Genomic DNA, 23873 nt, shown 5'->3' on the forward strand with positions numbered 1-23873 from the left:
CATCACATGTCCTTTAGAAATTACAATTAAATGATACTGCATCACACTAAAACCAGGTTTTGACCATTCTTGAGCCCATTGTCACATACACCACTGTGGAGATGGTGTTTCCAACTAGGCTGCGAAAAGTATATTTCTTGAAACATGGAATGGCTTTTAGCTTTAGTGTAAGAAGGGACTGTCTCTTAACTTTCATAACAAATACATTACTCGCATATACCAAAAATGTGAAAACTCGGATGCTGTCGTTGCAATTATTAAAGACAGCCATAAGTTTTCTCAGAGAAAATATATGTTTACCACCAGAAGCACTAGTGAATTAGACTCATCTATTGCAGTGGGATAATTTGCAACAAATTATTATTATTATTTTTTTAAATCATTAAGTATGTCTATAGGAAGTGTTTCACAGTAAGTGCTGTGAGCGTTATAGACCAGGAGCAGGAAGATCAATGGTCTATTTTCAGTAATAGGTGACAGATGACTGATTTGTAGTCCCACTCCCTGTCCATGATGAATAGGATCATTGATTTCAAAGTGGAATTCTGGTGTGTCTGTCACAAGAATCTAGCAAGTAAAGGTGATGCCCTTTAGCAACATAACTGTTGATTCAACTGTGCAAGCATCAAGAACTGTTCTTAACCACTTTCATCTGAAGAAGAGACCACAGGGTTTGTGTGTGTGTGTGTGTGTATATATATATATAATATATACACACACACACTGACACACAAAAAAAGCGTAACACTCAGGTGTAATGGATCTAGTCAAATATTTTGTATATAGATGTCAAACAAAATCGCAGAAAATGTGAACAAAAATACAGATCAAATAATAATCATGAGTTTTCAGTATGAAACAGGACTCGCTGTCAAAATGAAAAACAAAGTTAGTATGGGGTATAATTACCCTGAGCATTAACACAATCCTGCCAGTGTTGATGCATAAACTTGATCAGCCTCTGGATGGACTGCTGTGGGATGTTCCGCCACAATCGAGTTTGGCCGGTCACGGTTGTCTCCTGTGGATGGCACTGGCGATTTGGTCCCACAGATGTTCTGTTGGACTCTGGTCAGGAGAAAAAGCTGGCCACTGCAAGACCTCGACATTGTTTTCTTGAAGTTGTGCAGTTGCAATCCTAGCACTTGTATTGTCCTGCTGGAAAATTGATACTTCCGGATTGGCTTGCAGGAACAGAAAAACTTGCTTCAAGGACTTCATCAATGTATTGCTGAGCAGTAAGGTTGCCATCAGTCTGTACCAAAAGCACTCTTGTGCTAAAGGAGATTCCTCCCCACAGCATCATACTTCCACCACCCCACTGGTTGGCTTGAACAATGCAGTGGTGTCCGCTGTGGTGACCCTTTGCCTTCCAGGACGTGGCCTGTTCCTCACAGAGCCTGTTTTTCTGGACTAGTCTGCTGATTGTTGAAGCAGAACATCTCATTCTTGCGTTAATTAAAATCATGTATTTTTGAATGGCTATTTTATACAGATTACATACAATTTTAACTCAAATACCAAACACTGAGCACCTGGTTTTCTTGTGAAATCACAGGACTTGAGCTCAATATTTTATCCCAAGGAACAATACTACCCAAACAATCAACAAGCTTATCTGCTCTCTATTTAAAATGTAAATTGCATTATGTATGTCCCCAATGAGCTATTGATGTAAAACTTAGACTTGCGTTTTCATTGTGCATCAGAAAAAAAAAAAAAAAAAAAAAAAAATATATATATATATATATATATATATATATATATATATATATATATATATATATATATATATATATACACACACACACCCACAGTTTATACAAAGTTTTTACATTTTGTTGGCACCTGAGCGTACTTCGTGACGCTTTCAAATTAGACTTTACATGTAGAATCTATACAAACTACTCCACATTGATAAAGTTAATGCATGTAGAATATAAATAAGTAAGGTTTACAGAGAAAAACAGATTAATTGCTTAGGAATTTAGTTAGATAGGTATTCAACCCCATTTACTACTGCAGCCCTGAATCAGCTCAGGTGCAAATCATTTGTTTGAAAGGCCACAAAATTAGTTAAATGGTTTGAACCTTTGTGTAATCAAAGTGGTTTAACTTGTAGATAATTTCCCTCAGGTATATAAAGACTTGCAAGCTGCAACTCATATAGTGAGCCAACAAAGCAACCGTGAAGACCAAGGAGCTTTCGAAACAAGGGATAAAGTGGTAGAGATGCACAGAGCAGGAGAAGGATACAGGAACATTTTAAAAGTGCTGATTATCCCTCTCAGCACAGTGAAGTCCATCATTAAGAAGTGGAAGGTGCATCAAACCACCCAGACACTACCTAGATCAGGTCTCCCCCTTAAACTGACCAGCTGGGTAAGCAGGAAATTGGAAGCCAACAATGACCTTGAGAGATCTGCAAAGTTTGTGTCTGAGATGGGAGTCAGAGTTCACACATCAACAATAAGCTGGTCGCTACACAAAGCTGGCCTGTATGGACGGGTGGCAAGATAGAAGCCATTACTCAAAAAGCAACATCTTAAAGTACGTATGGAGTTTGTGAAAAAACGTAGATAATACTGCAGACATGTGGAAAAAGGTTTTGTAGTCAGATGACAAAAATTGAACTTTTCCATCTAAATTGCATGCGTTATGTCTGGCTCAAGCCCAACACTGCACATCACCCAGTCAACACCATCCCAACTGTCAAGCATGGTGGTGGCAGCATCATGGTATGAGGATGCGTCTCTTCAGCAGGGACTGGGAAGCTTGTCTGGATAGAGGGGAGAATGGATGGTGCAAAGTACTGGCAAATCCTTGAGGAAAACCTGTTTGAGTCAGCCAAGACTGAAACTGGGGAGGAAATTCACATTTCAGCAGGACAATGACCCGAAGCACAAAGCCAAAGCTACACTGGATTGGTTGAACAAGAAGACAATTTATGTTCTTGAGTGGCCCAGTCAAAGTCCTGACTTGAATCCAATAGAAAATTTAAGGCAAGACTTGAAGATTGCAGTCCACCGACAATCCCCAACAAACTTATCAGAACTGGAGCAATTTTCCTGTGAAGAATGGGCAAAAATGTCACCATCCTACCAAGTAATGACTTAAGGGACTGAAAACTTATGCTGACATTTAACCTCTTCTTTATATAGGTGTTCAGTTTAACCACTACAGCTTTGAATAAAAAGTTTGTTTGAAAAACTGTGCATACATTATTTGTAATTCAACAAAATGTGACATTATTGGTAGGGTTCTGAAGAAATGGGTGAACAAATGTGTGTATGACTTTGTGTGTGGTACACACATGTAATAATATAGTGTGTTATATAAATATATATCAAAAAAGTATATATATTAATATATGCCAATCATATATAAATATATATATATATATCCATTCTATATATAATATATACTGACTGAGTTATTTTCTAAATGAGAATGCAGGAATTCCCTAGAAAAACATACCATCTACATTAAACTGTGTACTGCAATCAGGACCAGGGGTTTGATAAGGTACTACTTGCCGTGATAGTAAACTAACCTAATCCGGTTGTTTATTGTTGTCTTTTAGGGTTCCCAGCAACAATTCTATATCTCTGCAATTAAGTGGCACTTTACATCTGTCACTGTGACACATGCCTTAAAGAGTAAATAACTTTAATGGCTAGTCTCTTGTTTAATTTCAAATAAACTCTTGTGCAATGCTTGCTCCCTGCCCAGTATTGTATGCATTGTAGACAGACATATGAGTTTCCAGGAAGAGGGATGAAAAATCAATGAGTGCACAGCCTTCGTGCTGTACTGCAGCATTGTATTGCATTGGCTGAATGCTAGTTAGAGACAGCTATAAAGCAAATAATACAATCCTAACGTTTGAACATTGTAGTGTCCGAAACCATGTTGTATGAAAATGTCATAATTTATTAGTTATTAAAAGTAAGATTGAGTCATGCCATGTGGAAAATCATTGTCATCAATTGTCTTATTAAGTATATGCGTTTTAAAGGTCTATTGGTAACTACAATAAACTAAGTGGAATATTGCTCCGGTCTCTATTACTGTATGTGTGTCGACACTCAATAGCAGGTGCATTATCTCACCAGGGAGCCACTGCCTCACCTTTGCTTTGTTACTTGCCTTGTTGACTGGTTATAGGTTGAGTAAGTGCACCAGTGTGGATTTAAAAGAGGGATGTTCGTGTGGATAATTTGGCAGGTAAATCTGTTATCTCAGCCTGCTCCACTTGTTACATGTTTACTCAATTCAGTTATCTAAACTGTGGTCTGAGAGCATACACATTTTCAACCTTTCAAGATACTGTGCTTACAAGTATATATATGTTTTTTTTTTGCCCTGTATTGACAAGCATGGGGTCAAACTGAATATTTATCACAGGATAAAGCCATATGTATATATATAAAAAAAAACCAACAAAAAAAACTGTAACACGACAGGATGAACAGGAAGCAAAGTGTTATGAAGGAACCTTTTACATGATTCATTCTGGGAGTGGTATGGGTGGAGTAGGTTTTTACAATGTTAATGCCATTCCCACACCTAGCATTCACATACCTGTACATTCCCATGATGTGCATAATCATGATGAGCTATTGCCTCTTGGTATCGAGGTCTCTTCTATGTCACATGACCCAATAGCAGCAAGCACCATTTGAGCAATGGATACATAGTAAGTAAAGACCTAAAAGATCAAACTAAAGTTTATTATTGACTTGGTTTGCTAAGTGGTGCTAATGTAAATAATCCAGTATTTGTCCTCTTTGTCACAGAGATATTCTGAAGAAAGTTTTAGTTATAAATACTATAAATATTTCCAACATGCATGCATTATAGATGCCTGCAGTCCTCAAATCACAGTTGAAATCACAAGCAGTGGGTGGATTTTGACATCAATAATACAGTGTTATGGCTGCATTATTGATATTGTTACCCAGGAAATTATTACTTCTGTAACACTTTTCCAAGGACCAAGCAGTGTACGAATTCCAGGGACAAGCAGGTATGTAAAAGTAATAAAAGTTTGCATATAAAACAGGCGTCCATACAATTATTTGCAAACGTATTTTTTGCTCAGTATGTGAGTCATAAAGAAACCACTTTCAAAATTCAATATATATATATATAAAAGATTAATTATATATTAATATATATATATATATAATATATATATATATATATATATAATCTATAGATATATATATATATATATACGTGCGTATGCATAGTGTATCATTTTATTAATGTCAGCTTGCGTCTCAAATGCTGGCTATTTTTCAAATATTTCTTTTTTGACCTACCATTAACTTGCTGCAGTTTAATCCAGTTTCGTCTTCAATGAGTATTTTCCTGGGTTTTGTCTCCCTTTGTTTTTAGTAAAACAAATAAGCTATGACTGGGTGATGAATCAAAGCAAGTATAATTGAAACTATCCCAAGTTGCTGAACTGAAAACCTGCCTTAATTGAATACACAGGCAAATGCCACCAGCAGCATAGCAAGTACACGTAGAAATATAGCTCAGATACCATCATGCCAAGAGCAAGCATTTTGCATTAGAAAATTTCCACTCTGGTAAACGCTGCAATAAACATAAAATAGATTATTCTGAAGGGGACAGTTTCAACTTATGAACAATTCCCATATGCAATTAGAGTGGTTCTACATTCTAGGATGTAATTATTTTTATCTATGCAATAAAGCCATTTAAGCTTTTCAGCACAAGGAAAAAAATACCTTTTACAGTTTATGACCTATCAGCTGCAGAGTTCAGAATCAGAATATAAACTCACTTTTAATCTCAGTTGTAGTGGCAGTATAATCAATGAGTCCACACTTGCTTTCTCTTTTGTTATTTACCTGGTGTATGGATCTATAGCTTTCTCTTCATTTTGTTTCTTTGTTTAGATTTCTACTGCAATCATTGTTTCTCTTATAAAATGCTGCTGTAGACATAATTACCTCCTGAACACATTTATAAACACTTCTTGTGAAGTGGTGAATACCAAAATAGTTTCCCCTGCAGTTTCCACAATGAATAGTCAGCAGGCCTTAAATTGGCTGAATTGGGAACTTTGAGTTTAATTGTTCCAACATTATGTGAAATCAATAACAAAAAAGCCTACAGTGACATTGAAAATAACTTAGAGTAATAAAATGACATTTTAAAGAAACTATGTAGCATTTAAAATTCTCTTCTTTAAGGATTTTTCAAAGCTCTACTCCAAAGTGTAAAAAAACCAAACAAACAAACAAACAAAAAAAACTAAGTAACTGAGATTTTAAAGTAAACCACTGGGGTAATTAAACATTAAAAGCACTACCATGACTATAACAACAACAACTACTGCTACTACTACTACTAATAATTCTTCTAGAGTCATAGTAGGCCTAGTTTTTCCCCACTCTTTAGATATACAGTAGTTGCAACTCTAGATAATCTCATACAGTACGCATCTATTTATTTTGCCATAGATGCAGCATGCAGAGGAACATAGGAGTTGCCAACAACTTTACACTAAACATACTTGTGTCTTTGATGAGGTGTGGCAAAGTGGTTAATAGTGTGCAGGTGATTAAAGAACAGACAGACAATTGTAATCCAGGTGTAATGTTTTTTTTTAATTTATTTTTTTTAATTTATTTTATGTCCAGTGCCAGACTGCAAAACAAACAGTAAATAATAATGCAGGTAAGTAATACAGTGGCATGTATTACTTATGTTATAATCCCCTGGTTGGTTCCAAAATAATAGTCCTGTTGTTATATCCCCAAATTAAACACAAAACACATACACAAGTCCGGTTAGAGCATGAATTAGTGATTGTGGGACAATGTGACAGGATAACTGGGAGGACAGAGACTGACAGACAGTAAAACTGCAGTTAAAGCGCTGCTGCGCTGTTTTAATCAACAAAAATAAATCATAAAGTCAAACAAAACACTGCTCACAGAGCCAAAAATAAAAGGTCAAACAAAAACTGTTCAGGCTGGGCAGAGCCTTCCCTGAACTTTGTAACACAAAACAAAACAAATTTCACAACACAAAAACACTTCCAACAAACAAAGGCATTCCCCCCTTTTTTATAGCATGTGGCTGGCACCTAATCATCAATTACTCAATTAGCTCCAGCCACATTCTCACATGTATTTTGGCAGGGATAGGAAATAAACCCCATCCCTGCCAACCATCACCAAATCACCACACAACAATATTAACAGACAGAGCCCTGCCCTGCCACAGACAAATACAGTTTACAGTGATACGAGTGCAGTACTGTCCTGGGTTTGTGCTGGCCTCTGGCGACAGCTCCGGAAGTGTTAGCTGTCTAGTGAATACAAGCAAACAAATATACAGAACAAAACAAACACTCATGATTATTCATCATTATTCACAAAAACACAGGTCCTTCCAAGTCACTTATTAATAACCAAAAACGAAGGAACAAATAAAATTGCTTTGATCCCTATTTATACCGTAACTCATGGTAAACAATTGCAGCTGCTCCTCCAATCCGCGGCTGCCACATCATTTCCCTTCTGGGTCAGTGAGTTAGTGTACCGAAGCTCTGTCTCTTTTCTACATGACCGACTTCCTTTTAACCCTCGGAACAAAGTGTCAGGCCAAGTAGTCCAGAGTACTCTGTTCCCGTTACTTAGCACTCTCACAGGTCAGGAGGGAGATTTATCACCAAGAATCATTTTCTTCCTGTCACAGCAGGTCTCAATGTTTTTTTTGAGGGTAACATATCACAATGAAATCCCAAAGGTAAGGCATTTTTTGTGAATACAAACAGTATCAGGACTCAACAGCAATTTAAAGAATTAGGCAAACAGAACAGAGTAATTCTGTTGTTTTCAATCATCAAATAATCCATACTTCTATTTTTCTTAATAGTTGAACATCTTTCCAACATAGAACACTTTTTTTTAAAATTATGATAAAATTCTGGTTAGCTACGAAAGAATTGTCCAACCTTGAATAATTTAGTTGCCCATTTTCCCATCCCTCAGTTCCTATTTTTATTGAATTCTGACATTTGAATGGCTATGATATTTGGGGTGCAATAAGGGCTATAAAATGTTATGGAAAACTAAATACTTAAATACTTACAACTTGCTCTGACTTGATCAAACTTTGTTCACTGAGCATGTTTAGTCTGGCAGCCAAGAGATCTGGCTCAAAAGCACAACTGCCACAAGCGAATCCATGTAATACAGGCCAGATATGATCATGGACTGACTGTAATTGCGTCTGTAACCCGAACCAGAGTTATGGAGGAGGAGTGTTTTGGCAGGTAATAATCAAAAGGTACTTCAAGCGCCATTAAGCTTTATTTCTTTAACATATTTCCTTAGACGACATTAAAAATGTAAATAGTGCAACAGGGCTAGTCCCTCCAGTCAATATATATACACTCTCGGTCAGACATGTCTCTGTAAACTGGAAAAGGAATTATGTTTTTGGTGGTTATGAATTAGTTGTACAGTGTTGCAAAACAACCACTGTATCATAATTTCTGTTTTAAATTGTAAAGTTTTTGGAAACTAAAATGAACTATTAATATCGGTCGAAAAAGTGCTGACATACACATCATGAAAGGTTACATAAATTATGTAATATCACTTTTTTTTTCTCAGATTAATCCTGAATTCCATTTCAGTCTTCCGTTACACACTTCATCAATGTGTACAGAATAAAGTCACTCAGAAAACTATTAAAATATAATGCTAAAACACCTACACTATTTATAAATTTGATCTAAATAACTATTCAGGACATTTTACTGGGTTCGATTAATTAACTAAGTAAGCATCACCATTTGGCAGTTGGTCTTGTCAGGAAGTTAGCTTGCATTGCGAAAAAAATATATAAGTCAGATATGCATCTAACAGTTTTATGTATAAAAGTTGTGAATTGAACCATGAATACATTCAGTATTGTTCTACAGTAGTGGTAATCAGGTTCTTTCCACTAATCAGTAAAAATGCAAGTTAATAAATAAGTTATTTTGTATTTAACTTATTGAAGGAGTATATAGTAAAACCAATAATGCATTCAAGCTGATTGTGCCCAAACAATGGTTTGTTGTTCTCTGTTTGATCTGACCACAACCTGAACCAGTGCATTGGCGCATTAATTTATTCAGTGTGCTTTGTCATTGTGATCTATAAACTGTCCTTTCTTCAATGCTGTAATCAAACCTTGCAGTTCCCATGAACCTTTACTGCTCAGTCACTAACAAAATAGAAAGGAGGGGCATTAATGAAATCAGTTAACTGTAACAATCTGGTAGTAAGTTACCATTACCGTCCTGCTTAATGAGTAAATAAAACGCCAGGAGCCGCACAATAGCCTTGCTGTAAAGGGAGCTTTGCATTTCAAACTTCGATGACCAGGATCAGACCTGGGAAACGGTTCAGGGATTTTGATGCGTATCTCCTTTTTACAAGAGAACAAAGATATTGGGTTACTATTAGCTTTTTAGCTTTTTGGTTCTTATTCTTTGTTTGGGCGGACAAAAACAGAACTTGACAAATACACCATATGAATGATCACCATGTATTTATTATTTAACACATGCACTACAGCCAAGAAGAGCAATAATGTTACTGTACATTAAAACATCTGACATCACAAAGAGTAAGCATACAGATGAAATGATGAAGTTTCACAGCGATTACATGCATAATCAGAAAACAACACAATGTCAACCAAAAATAACCTTCTGAACCCCCAATGAACTCCCCTTACTTTTATTTTAATAGGTACCGATTTTCTGCATTGTTGAGGAATATAAAAATCATGACCATGATCATTTCCAGAGCATCCCACTCTGCTGGTCATGCAGAAGACTGGAGACCCTGCCTTGACTTGCTGCCTCTGACCAAAGCCGCTACTCATAAGACTGCTTGGGCCATATTTTCAAAGCATTTCCTCCATTCTTTAATTAACTCCTATTTTTTTAAAGGAGAAATAAGATCATGTTAATGTTACACAATGAAAAACAAAACAACTTGAGAGTGCTTAAGAGAACTTGAAATATATAACGTTGTTTTATCAGCTCTTTCAAAAAACAAGAGTTAATTAAAGAATGGAGGAAGTGCTTTGAAAATATGGCCTCTTATCTTTTCTGACAGCCTTTTCCAATTAAGGAATTTTAAAATCATCACAGGTGTAGGGAAATTGCTTCTTACCTTTTATCAATTTTAGATGTGTTCTTAAAAAAGGGTCCAATGACAGGTTCTTAAAACATTTACAGTACCCAGAGAACTCAACTAAGCCAAAATGTAGATTACAGTTGTTTTTCACATTTTTTTAAAAGATCCTGTGAAACTGACTTCTGATAGCAGTTGTTACAAAAAACAAACTGTAGGTGCCACATTCATTCAAAGGTCAAGTTACTCCAGGACGGATGCAATATACATACATACCCTTAAACATATCCAACAATTCTGTCATCAGACTATATATATATATATAATTTCAAAATATGTAACAAAAATAAATACATACTTTAAACTATTGTGGCAGAGTATGAGAATATGTGGGCAGGAAGGAGGCCCTGCACACTAAGAAATGTGTGATTTGTGGCTGCCTATGCACAGGTTAATATAATTGTTTAATTGGTGTGGGGATTGTGTACTTGTTTTGTCTTATTGATAAATTGAAGTGTGGAATGTGACCAGGTGTTAATTTAATGACTGATTGTAAATTATCCCTGGTCACACCATATGAAAGAAGTGGTTGCTTGTGGCGCAGAGTGGAGTGTGTGTCAGACCAACTCAAAAGTTTATTCATGACCCTTTGGTGGAGCTAGGTTTATGTTTTGTTTTTTTCTTAAAGGGCCAGAGGCCTATCTTTGTGAAACTAGCTGAACTAGTTACTGTGCCTCTGTTTTGCTATTCCTGTTGTTCACCAGCCTTGACTGCCTGCCACTTCACCACACTATATAGGACACTGCACATTTCAAATTCTGTTTCTGCTGACTGGCAAGTGACAATAATTACCTGGTTAAGAATATATGCCCCTAGTAATATACAAGGCATAACAAGAGTCACCTGCATTAAAGCCCAATACACACTCAATCAACTTTTTAAAGCTTTTTATTGTAGTTAAAGATTTTGCAAAGTTCAATAATTGACATTCCAACACTACAGTGTAAGGCTTGGTTTTAGTTTCATTTATTTTATTCTTCACATTTGCTTTCAGAGGGTTTAGGCAACCAATCGTAGGCAAAGCATTTCATTTCAGTTGCTTCATAATCCCTGCTGGGCAGACTCAGAACAAAATATCGAGTGTAGCTGATTGTTTACTGATCAAGCAAAGCACTATGGTCTAGCATAGACAGAAGTGTAAATATGTATTTATTTACAGTGAGTGTCAAAGCATTTTGATTTCCATTGCATGACATCAATAACAAGTCTTTGTCTGTTTCTCTGTTCTAAACAGTGGGTGGATGTTATATAAAAAAAGAGTAATTTGCATACCTATTAGTGGTTTTTCAACATTTTTCATGACCGCAAACCCAGGAGTACAGGTATGTAAAGGTGTCTGCGGGTAGTCAAACTATTTGATGGATTGAATTTCACTTCACCAAACACTGTATGCATTTCTTTGCAGACTAAAGAGAACACCTACAGTATAGTGACCAAAGAAAGTTAAGAGGATATGTCTGCATTTGACACAGGAATGCAGAAAAAAAGAGATTTCTTAACAAGGATTGCAATAGCTTTACTGGCTTCAACTCCTGATATGCAAAAACCCTGCATCATAGACTGGCTTATTCGGATCCTAAACATTTCACAAACTGGGAGATGGAAAGTACAGTCATGCCTGAGGTACAGAATAGAAACCAACCTGCCCCGATACTACTGTACAGTTACACAATTTCAACAAGGAAATCTGGTAGGTGAGAACCATTCTACGCAAGCAAATACCCTTTCTCAACATTGGTAATATTTCATCAGCAGCGTACATGTTTGTTTTGTATGCCTTTAAAGTGTTTCAATGTCAGCTCATGAAGGCAACTGTACTTTCATGCTGGCCTCCAAATAAGCCTGAGAAGAACTCAAGTGCCAGGCGTGTGTGGATGGGAATAAAAACATAGGCCGTGTAAACCACCATGGTAACCACTGTGAATAGCACAGTATTAAAGATGGACTGTTCCCATGGTTCTAAAACATAGCTGCAGGTGACAAGCAGGTACTGGTAGTAGAGCCAGGACAGGTACTCCTTTAGCCCTTTCACATCCATGCTGTTACAGTGAGATACACAGGGTGGGGGTACAGCACCTTCAAAAAACAGAAGAGCAAATCCATTACCAACTGTGCTCAATCACAAACTATACAACTTACTTGATTTAAAAAATAAATAAATAAGCAAGCACACGGTTCTGTCAGCTCTGAGAAGGTATGTCACGGATGCAAAGTAAGATGTATTTGTTTGAACCAAGACACTCTGTTTGTTACTGTTTTTAGTACGCAGCTGGGGACAAACTTTATCCGCCAAGTTAGTTGCAATTGGTGTTTAACTTGGGTACTAGTTTAGTACGAAGCTGTGTACTAACCATGGGATCATCCCCCAGTTAGTGCGCTGCTTTCAGTTCGTTGCAATTGACCCACTGACACCAAATAATTGCTAATTAATAATGTAGCAGATATTGGTATAATGCAATGAAAATATCTGGCCTGCCTTACATTACCAGAGTTATTAATCAAACTAATTGACTTTGTACTTGAAATGCCAGTTATCTGAGTACCTGGAAAATGTTTGGCTTAACCGAAGCTGGAATTACTCTTTATCTGCTTTCACCGGAGTGCAAGCATCCATGAAGACCCTTAAAAATATATTTATAAAAAAAAAAAAAAAAAAAAAAAAAAAACAACAACAACAAAAAAAAAAAAACAAACAACAAAAAAACACAACAACAACAACACACAAGAGAATGAAAATATTTTAAGCCAGGTAAAGAAAGTCTGATGCCAAAATGTGGTATTTTATCTTTCACTTCATGTCTGTTATCAAAGTAGGCTCACATCGTCATCTACTTAATACTTTTTCATGTTTCGTGTGTAACCTTCACTGCAGTGTGTTTTAACATCCATCAGCAGCAGCAACATCCCACTCTACCTATACCACAGTGAAGACACTGTAGCCGCTAGTTAAGAAATCTTATTATTTTGGTGTGCTATTTGCACCATTGTTGTGAAAGGCCAATAAAAGTGTCATTGTCACAGACCTTTTCACCAAAGGTTCCCAGGTGAAAATATCTTTCATTAGTATGTGGACTGTAATCACACCAGTAACTCCGCTGCAATGTCTGATGCGGTGCACACCTCCTGGTACACAGTTAATGTTGGCATTCTTTCTATTGTGTTACGCTACAACCTACAAAACTTGTTTCATTTTGTGTGTAATTCCCAGGTACATTATCTTGGCAGTAGTGATACAGAAATCGAGGTTTGGAGGAGATAGTAAAGATAATGCCAGGTGCAGAGCCAAAGTTGAATAAAAAATAAATAAATTAAAAAAAATTAAAAAAAAGGAAATTGGATTTCTGCGGTGTTTGGGTTTCAGAATTCGTTTTAAGAAAGTATATTTATATCAACAACAACAACAACAACACTACGACTACTAACACAGTAACGACAAATGACCCAACTGCACAAAGCAGTCTATTTTATCTTTAAGCCGTTTTTCTTTTTAGCGATTAACAGCAGTTAACATCCCAAATTAAATTACCCCACCGATGTTTTCGAAGTGAATATCCTATTTTAATTGTAAATGTGTTTTTAAATAAAGTACACGACAAGACATTTCTTTGGTCCCAATTTATTTAATACAATCTATGAAAATGTTTCATGAATTCGTTGCACTAACTTATATATTCACACTCACACAGGCAACCATTTATTTTGCTTTTTTTTCTTTACAGTAGTCTTGATATTATTGAAAATTAGTAATAAGAAATGTAGCACTCACCTTTTTAAGCTTTTCTACTGCTGTTTTTTTTTTTTTTTTTTTTTTTTTTTGTCGTTCTCTAATAAGACTTGTGAGAAACTGACAAACTATTCACAGCGACTTTGTGTAAATTGACACGGCTTGTTGGGCATTTATTCTTCCCTCCGCCCCCCTTGGGCTGTTTGAAGCTAACAACAGTTGCTGGCAACAATAGACAACTTCCGGTAGGAACAGCTCACATTAACTTCAAACTAAAAGACGTTCTTCATCTGTTCAAAATTAATTCTATCACAAATAACTCTCTGAATAAAACGTGTTTAAAATGCAGAAGACTAATGGAGCATACATATTGGCAATTTCTGAACAATCTAAGGATTGTAACTAAATAAAAGGGGGTGAAATCTAATGTAGACCAAAACAGATTATGAACTAATAAGGGTTGTATAATAGGTGGGGAAGAGACAAAACCCCCTGTGTAGCAGGAGGAAATTTCTGGAAGTCCGGAACTGGGAACTGCCCTCTACCCAGAGCATTCTACATATAGAACTAAATAAAACAGTATACCATGGAATGCTTGTCAAGAATAAAATCATTTTAAAACAATATTTTATATATAAGCAGGTGGAAGGCAATTTTACTTATTCCAGGCCAAAGACCACAAGACCATTTTAGTGCAAAGGTCAATCTAGAAGATGGCATTCCAGTCTTCCTCTTTGTCCGACAGGCCTTGGAATTGGGAGAAGGCTTAAAAAACAAGTACAATTAGTCAGATATTAACAAATGCAAATCAGTGTGTTAGGTCACAGACTGTAAACTTTATGCATGATTTAATGTGTTTGTAATTCAAATAATATTGTTTCCCTCATTTTCTCAGAGCACTGAACAAGAGTTTCCTCCAAATAACACATGTTTAGGAAATAAGAAGATGTAAATTCCGCAGCTACTACCATCTGTTTGCTTGTAACACCACCCGTTTCTTTCTAACTTTGAGGGTTTAGGAAATGCTTCCAATATTTTCAAAGTAAAGTTTAATTGTTGACTCAGAAAAGTTGAAGGAACTGGTAATGCAATTTTTTCTGGGGTTTTACTGACTAAAAGCAGAGATTTTTATTAATATATGTATGTATGTATGCTGCATAGACAAATTTTGCCTGCTTCCAGCTCTCCGCACCACACTAACAACTAAGCATCATTTACACCTTACCTGCTCTCAGCCCTGCCTCCTCCGTCACTGTACCTGTTCTCAGCCCTTCCTCCTCCTGTCTCTGTACCTGCTCTCAGCCCTTCCTCCTCCCTGTCAATGTACCTGCTCTCTGCCCTTCTTCTTCCCTGTCACTATACATGCTCTCAGCCTTTCCTCCTTCCTGTCACCATACATAATCTCAGCCCTTCCTCCTCCCCTGTCACCTTATCTGCTCTCAGCCCTTCCTCCTCCCCTGTCACTGTACCTGCTCTCAGCCCTTCCTCCCCCTTCACTGTACCTGCTCTCAGCCCTTCCTCCTCCCCAGTCACTGTACCTGCTCTCAGCCCTTCCTCCTCCCTGTCACTGTACCTGCTCTCAGCCCTTCCTCCCCCTTCACTGTACCTGCTCTCAGCCTTTCCTCCTCCCATGTCACTATACCTGCTCTCAGCCTTTCCTCCTCCCCTGGCACTGTACCTGCTCTCAGTCCTTCCTCCTCCCCTGTCACTATACCTGCTCTCAGCCCTTCCTCCTCCTTGTCATTGTACATGTTCTCAACCCTTCCTCCTCCCCTGGCACTGTACCTGCTCTCAGCCCTTCTTCCTCCCTCTCACTATATCTGCTCTCAGCCTTTCCTCCTCCCTTTCACCATACCTGCTCTCATCCCTTCCTCCTCCCTGTCACTGTACCTGCTCTCAGCCCTTCCTCCTCCCTGTCACTGTACCTGCTCTCAGCCTTTCCTCCTCCCCAGTCACTGTACCTGCTCTTAGCCCTTCCTCCCCCTTCACTGTACCTGCTATCAGCCCTTCCTCCTCCCTCTCACTATATCTGCTCTCAGCCTTTCCTCCTCCCTTTCACCATACCTGCTCTCATCCCTTCCTCCTCCCGTCACCTTACCTGCTCTCAGTCCTTTCTCCTCCTGTCACTATATCTGCTCTCAGCCCTTCCTCAACCCTAGTCACTGTACCTGCTCTCAGCCCTTCCTCCTCCCTTGTCACCTTACCTGCTCTCAGTCCTTCCTCCTCCCCTGTCACTATACCTGCTCTAAGCCCTTCCCTCTCCCAGTCACTGTATATGCTCTCAGCCCTTCCTCCTCCCTGTCACTGTACCTGCTTTTAGCCCTTCCAGCTCCCTGTCACTGTACCTGCTCTCAGCCCTTCCTCCTCACCTGTCACTGTACTTGCTCTCAGCCCTTCCACCTCACCTGTCACCTTACCTGTTCTCAGACACTCTGCTTTATCTGTCGGCATAACTGCTACTGGCTTAATCTACATAGCTGCCTCACTCTTAGTAAATTACTGACTTATTAGCTTTTTCCTTTCTTTTCTCAGCCTTTGCTCCTACACACAGCTGTGGACTCAAGGATTTGGTAAACACTACTACCACTCACACCCTAACATCAGGTAACAATGTGTTAAGATAATGTTATTTAAATAGGATAATAACGTGCTAAGGTGGTTGTGCAAAGTAATGCAAAGGTGGTTGGATACATTAATTGCATGAGGGAATGCAACTGAGTTAATAATTAAGTAGCCAACACTCAACTTTGTTTTATCATTTATTATGCACATTTCAAGCATTAATATAATGCATATACAAAAAAAATGGAACAAAACTAGGAAACATGCAATACAAAAAACACTTATTTGTATGAATAATAGTGGCAGAATTTTAAAGCTTATTGTACACTATACACACACACAAATACATACACACAAGATCTTCACAGAAAAAGCACAAAAATACTTTAATATGAAAAGACACAAATTAATATAGACAGATATTATATATATAATAGATAATTATATATATATATATAATATTCATATATATATATATATATATATATATATATATAATATTTCCAGTTCCATATATGGACTGATATTGTCAAACAGTTTGCTTACCGTCAAACAGGATTTTTATTTTACACAGGTTCTCCGCTATTCCAGAAGTTAGCGGCACCAACCAGAAATGAAGTTGTTGCTTGCCTCAGACAGCCACCCCTTCCTTGCCTCTTGTTTATAATCTCACCTGCTTCTTTGATCTGTTGGTTTCAAGCGTCTGAATACAAAATAATAAAAAAGACAAACATAGGTTAAAATTACAATAGGTTACCATTCATATGGACATAATACCTTCTCCTCGGTTTAAAATATAGTACACCCCCCCCCCCCCCCCCCCCCCCCCCCCCTAAAAAAAAAAAAAAAAAAAAAAAAAAAGAAAACCGATGTCAGGATCCTAAGTCGGACAAACTGGAGGACCTCCTTACGAACAACTTTAAGATTTCTAAAAGAAGATACTTCCTGTCTATAGTGAAGTGCACTTCACTTGTTGTTGAACATACAACTTCAACCGAAGCGTAAAAAAACTAAAAGATGCTTACCCCCCCCCCCCCCCCCCCCCCCCCCCCCTTCATTTGAAACACAATGGCACAGTATATGGGAAATTGGCTCTCGACAATCAGGTTTTCTGAAGCTATTTTTAAATATTTGAGTATACTCCGATCTCGAGTTCACCGTTGGAAATCTCCTATTCTGCTTATTTGATGAGGCTTACTTGTCACGGTTTCACCATTTAATGTAACTCGAGCAGAATACCAATTTGACGGTGGAGCGGATGCATTTGGAGATGTAGATTTATAACAGCTGTGTAGTTAAAGAAAAGGGCTTGTAACCAGGAGGTCCCTGGTTCAAATCCCAGCTCCCTCACTGTGTGACCAAGTCACTTAACCTCCTTGTGCTCCGTCTTTTAGGTGAGACGACGTTGTAAGTGAAGCTGATGCGTCGTTCACACACCCTAGTCTCTGTAAGTTGCCTTTGAAAAAGGTGTCTGCTAAATAAACAAATAATAAGAATTATATTATTATATTTAAGAATTATATTTTAATTGTTTGTTTCATGTCTCCAGTACATGTAGAAAGCTGCTGCATGCCTCCAAGTTAGTTTTAGCTATATAACTGATATGCAATACATTCGTATAGGATTCAATGTTAATATTTATATTACTTTGACAGCCGTCTAGAAAAGCTCCACGAATGCCATAAAGCATTGGTAACACAGCCTACTATCACATATCTGTATATTATATATTAGGACACTCATAATCATTTTTAATATTTAAAGTGGTTAGGGAAATGCCGGGCTTCAAAACCAAGTTGAAAAATAAGAATCAGAACGAAAATCCAGAGTTTGCAGATTTCTTTTGGACTAAAGACTAGTTGTCATGATCTAGATTTACAGTACTAAGCTACATTTTGACTATTGTCAAATTACTTAACATACTGGTATGTAGCATGGCATCCGTAGAAATATATATATATATATATATATAGATACATATATATACTATCTTATATATATATATATATATATATATCTACAGAAGGACATCTACAGCATATATTAAAGGTATTATCAACCCATTGTAAGGTAGTACTTAAACAACAGAAGTCATTCATTCAAAAAACATACATGGGAAGTTAAGTTATAGTATCTAAGGTAAAAGTATTCAAGTGAGTAGTGTAATGTTTCAGGGTCACATTTTTGAATTGTAGGACATTTTTAAAGTCCATTATAAAGTGTCACAGACCATTCATGCATAAAGAGGTCCCACCCTATAGAAAACATTAATGTTATAAATTTACAAAAGGGAAGGTAAATGAAGCGTCACTCTAATTAAGGGTCACAAAAGTAATCTTTGAATATCATTTGGTACTTAAAGCACTTCCACTTTTGAATTCCACTTTGCAAATCAGACCTAACGAGCATGACCTGCTGAACGTTGTCCAGGTAAAATTAAATCTTTTCAAACAATAATTTATAATTAAATTGTCTTCTTTTGCTACTAGACTAAAATTAATGAAGTTAAATATATACTGCTGTAGGTTTTTAAATGAAACTATGCATTTCATTCCAGGTTCTTCTTTGTGATGAGTTCAGTTTGCTATAGATTCTTTTTTTTTTTTTTTACATTTGTTGAAATTAATTTGCTTTTGTTGATTAAAGCTCTAAGATTTTTCATTACAAATGTTATTCTATTAGCATTTGCTTCAAAACTGAGTTCTGAGTGTGTAGATATTCTGTGTTGCCCAATGAAACAGCATGCAGGTAATTCTGTTTATTGAAAGTGGGTCGCAAAAGTACTGAATAAAAAATGTATATATGTTAGTCACTGTTTTTAGGCTGCCTATACCATCCCAGGGGGGTAAAACCAGGTTCCCCTCCTAACTTAATATCCTCTGATATCAATACACTCTGCTCAAGGTTACATGATAATCCAAACGCAGAACTATCAAAGAAGCACAAAACAAATGGCAAAGGTAAATTATCCAGCAAGAAAAGCATTTTCTTTTCAATAAAATAAAACACTATGTCACAGAAAGATGAAAGCTAGCAAATGCAAGGTAAGAATGGCTTTTTTATATATATTTTTTAAAATCTGTTTTTAATAAAACTTTGCTTTGTCTGTTGAACCCATCAGTGGAATTATTTTCAAATATGATTAGAGTACTATCATATATTCAAAACTGCATATACTGACATGGCGACAGAAAGATTGTGTGCTATAAAACATCAGTTTGAGCACCATATGTTTTGCAAGTGCTGTATAAAGCTAAACCATTTATAGGAGGAGAAAAGTGTCATATCTTCTTCTGTTTATGTTCCAAATAGGGGAGACCAGGGTTGGTTGTCACACTTTTTACTCTCTATTATTTTCCTCAATTTCTCATGCTGCGAGGTTCTGTTCCTCGCTATATTGAAGAATAACTCTTCACGTACAAATTGATGTTTTTTATTTCAGCATAACTTTATTCTAAATATGATATTTAGACGGTTGAAAATGCGCCGGTCATCTGTGACAACCTGGCCTGTACTGGGGTTGGGTGTGACAGGACATGGGATTGGTTGTCACAACGTGTTCTTGCTTTTACAGTAGACAGTAATGCAATATATATATATTTTTACATTTTAAATAACATAAAGTTTCTGCTGTGTACAATGACAGAAAAAGTTGTATTTTTACTTTTTATGTGAACATCAAAAATACAGACCGATATATATTTGAAATGTTGACCCATGCTACAAAATAATACCACAGCCTCCACAGAACCAGAGGACAAGCAGTAAATAATTTAAATAAGCATTATATGGTGACATATCCTACATTTTGGTGTAAAAAAGTAGAAAGAAAAAATATAAGACTTCTTCCTATAGGATTTACATGTGACAACCAACCCCCAAAACTATGTGACAACCTGCCCCAGCCAGACTACATGGTAATTTAATTCTCTCAGTACTACTGGGAGAACCTACTGGTTTTGTTTTTACACCAAAAGATAGCCAGTATTTGATTCTATTTAACATGGCCACCAGTTCAAACAAATTCCAATACTACTAAGAGTTATAACATAAATAACAAGATATGCATTTTTAACTTTGGGTATGAAAAAAAATGAAATATATGCAAACCTTTATGTTAAATGGAATTGACCTCAAATTACAAGATGGTTGACTTCCAGACAATAGAGTACACATTTCAGTGCTAGTATGACCTGCCTGCGCCATCTAGTTTTCATAGCTATGAGCACTGTGACAACCAACTCGTATGACAACGAACCCCGTGGGGCCCGATGGTGTTACCGTAAATATCAAGCATATTAATTTCCTGTGAAATGACTACAGTAAAACTGGTCCTGCATTATTACACACCAAAGGTAAAATTTCCAATACATCATATACAGTAAATACAATTTAATATTTTGCACCTTTTCTGTTCCTATTTATCACACTAGTTTCTGTCTTTTCTCAGGTAGGAAGCCAGCCTCACATCTACTAGTTTAGTTGATTTTATTTTTCAATTCAATGAGTTAATCTGGGCATGTCTGCAACACACAGAGAAAGACATGACCCTGATTCTCAGTCTGAACATCCCTCACAAGAGCTGTAGTGATTCCAAGCGAATCAGAATTTCAAGCAGAAAAGTCCTTAGCAACCTACACAGCTACAGGTTTCCAACCTTCAACCTTCGATTGGCCAGTCCGGTAACAGCACAACGGAGACTATGGTAGACAAAGTATTTCTGGCAACCTTCTCATCGGTTTGACATCACTTACCCCTTCTGGATTCTTAAAGGAGATGCAGGTAACAATACCAAACTACTACTGGTGACATTGCTTAATACGACAATGTGATCGAAAAACGTTTGTTACAGTCTATCACTTTTGCTTATTTTGTTTTCTTAATGTATGCATTATCCATAACTATTGAAATTAGAAACACTATAATAAACTTAAATCATTCTTGAAGACATTGGGGAAAAAAAAAATTTCATCATTAAATATGTTAAGTTTATTTTAATATTTCTAGGTTTTGTGTTTAAAATGAAATTCCCACTCCAGTGTTAATATACACTTCTTAGCAATGCTTTGAATAGTGCTAAGAACATCTAACCCTCTCTCAAACAGTTGAGAAAAGGTTTCATAAACTGAAAACTTGATTTAAATAATCAAAATGATTTTTAAAAAAACACTCCTGAAAATACATTCCTTAAAACAGTCCTTTAAGTATTGTGAACAATCCTCTAACTGGGGCCCTGAGCCTTCTAGTGTGGATGTGACACAATACAACTATTGAGACAAGCCAAGGTTTCCAGGAACATGAAGAGTTTCTCCCAGTGCTCCTTCTAGATTTTGGTTTCTTTAAATGAACCAGACTAACAACAAAAGCGTTGTTGAAGGTTTCATTTTAAAGGTGTCGGGGAGTATTTGAGGGATAGTGAGAAGCCTAGATGGGGAGCTAGTTATAGTTACTGTAGATCCTGAGTACAAGTAATCCAGTGAAGTAGGGGAAGCGATCCCAGGACCCAGCCGGGGCTCGGGGGTCGATTAGAGCATAGGAAATCTCTGGGAACCAAGGAGAATCTGGCCTGAAAATGAAAAGGAGACTTAAAGGTTTTGTTGCTTTGGCATTCTCAGTTTGCTATCGGAAACAAATCAATCTTCCTCTCCCTTGAACTTTGGAGATGGCATTTGAGTTTTAATCAAATAAACGACCTGGTGGATAACATGTCTGTATTTCTTATGCCTCTTAATATGAATGAAAATGATGAAACGGGTATCAAGTGTAAATGACGATGGGCTCTTTGGCGACAAAGCCTCTCCCTTCTGCTTTGTCTGTTTGACATTTACAACTTGTCCCTTGCTCACGGATAACAATGTTCTCTTAGCCTACATGTGAGCAGCACTTGTTTTTAAATTTTTTTAATTGATGGGTTAACAATGGGGAAATTGCACCTCCAGAAATATTGTTATTTTTGTATTTTAATTTTGGCATTTACATTTTGGCAAAATTAATATATTAAACTTTTTTTTTTTTCACACTTCAGAATGCCCAAATAATTTTTACCTATTGGCAAACGCGACTAAGTCTGACCACTGTTGGGAGCAATACATTTCCTAACTATACATGGGACAAAAGTTATTGTTTAGTTAGCCAACAAAAGGTCACATCACATCTCCTTCTCTTTGTCTATATATTATCGACACATTTTTTAATTATTATTTTTTTTAAATTCCAGAGCATCAAATCCTTACATTTTTATAGCAGTAATAAAACAAACTTATTTAAGATAGAGCATAATTACAATTTGTTATATTTGATATTGCATCTGAATTAAGTAGCCATGTAAACGTATATCTATATTTAAATGCCAATTGTTCATTAAAGTTACTCTATATTTGAATGTGCACTTTTGTAAGATGAAAAGTCTTTGTTGCTGTGCAAAGGTCAAGATATTTGTGTTATAGACTTTCACTTGTATATATGTTAAAATAATGGATTTACTTATCCTACGAAATAGTGTACCACTTTGATGGTAATATTTTAGTTACATTTTACTTGTATACCGCAAGGAGCACATCAATATGGGCGTCACAGAATGCTGGCAACAAGTTCAGGCACGGAGATAAAGTGCGCTCTGCAAATGCATTTATGGAAAACACACACACACACACACACACACACACACACACACACACACACACACACACACACACACACACACACATATATATATATATATATATATATATATATATAACATGTATCACCTTAGTTGTTACGTAATTTACTTTGTTTATGTATTTATGTAACACTGTGTACCACTTTCATTATTATAAATAGTCTTTCCCTCATGGGATTCAAATCAATAATACTGTACTTTGCCAATCCTACAGTTTGTATTTTCTAACTAGGTCATGCATTGTATGGGAAACAATATCATTATTTTAGATAATGAAGACCTTAGTTCAGATTGCCCTGGTTTGAATGGATTTTGGTATATCTGCTATTACAATATTTCATTTTAAAGCTGCTCTTCCCCATAATCATGTTACATTGTCTAATTAAATATATTTCATTGTTGGCTGTCAAGCTTGTTCCCATTCCACAAAGTCAATTTGTTGTAATTCGGTGCGTCGATTAGGTCTTCTCAAGCTTCTACCTTCAGCAACAAAAGATTGTACTAATTTTACACCATTTTAAAAAGGTGCAACCTGTTTAAAAACACAAATTATAAATAAATAAATAAATAAATAAATAGAAATTATTATTAAAAAGAAGAGTACCTGCAGTGGAAATTCCATAACTTCTTCTAAGGAAGAGGGATTCATTATATATCAAATCACCAGTGTCTCTGTTCCCAT

General features: G+C 36.6%; 1 protein-coding gene across 2 annotated transcripts; it reads right to left on the reverse strand.

Annotated features, from left to right (window-relative positions):
* Positions 1–11188: 11188 nt before the first annotated feature.
* On the reverse strand, positions 11189–14138 carry LOC121322610 (serine palmitoyltransferase small subunit B). 2 transcript variants are annotated; one of them, XM_041262774.1, is made up of 3 exons: positions 14011–14138; positions 12788–12865; positions 11189–12320 (listed from the first exon to the last, which is right to left on the reverse strand). In XM_041262774.1, the coding sequence occupies exon 3, from the start codon at positions 12280–12282 to the stop codon at positions 12040–12042; it is 243 nt and encodes an 80-aa protein (XP_041118708.1). In that variant the 5' UTR covers positions 12283–12320; positions 12788–12865; positions 14011–14138; the 3' UTR covers positions 11189–12039. The 2 variants fall into 2 exon arrangements, with proteins under 2 accessions (XP_041118708.1, XP_041118707.1); XM_041262773.1 differs by lacking the exon at positions 12788–12865.
* Between the last annotated feature and the right edge of the window lie 9735 nt (positions 14139–23873).

The sequence above is a fragment of the Polyodon spathula genome, chromosome 11, assembly GCF_017654505.1.
Source record: "Polyodon spathula isolate WHYD16114869_AA chromosome 11, ASM1765450v1, whole genome shotgun sequence".
Classification (NCBI taxonomy): Eukaryota; Metazoa; Chordata; class Actinopteri; order Acipenseriformes; family Polyodontidae; genus Polyodon; species Polyodon spathula.

Excerpts from the sequence above, each read along its gene's own strand:
- LOC121322610 (XM_041262773.1), bottom strand. The coding sequence starts at position 12,282 with ATGGATGTGAAAGGGCTAAAGGAGTACCTGTCCTGGCTCTACTACCAG.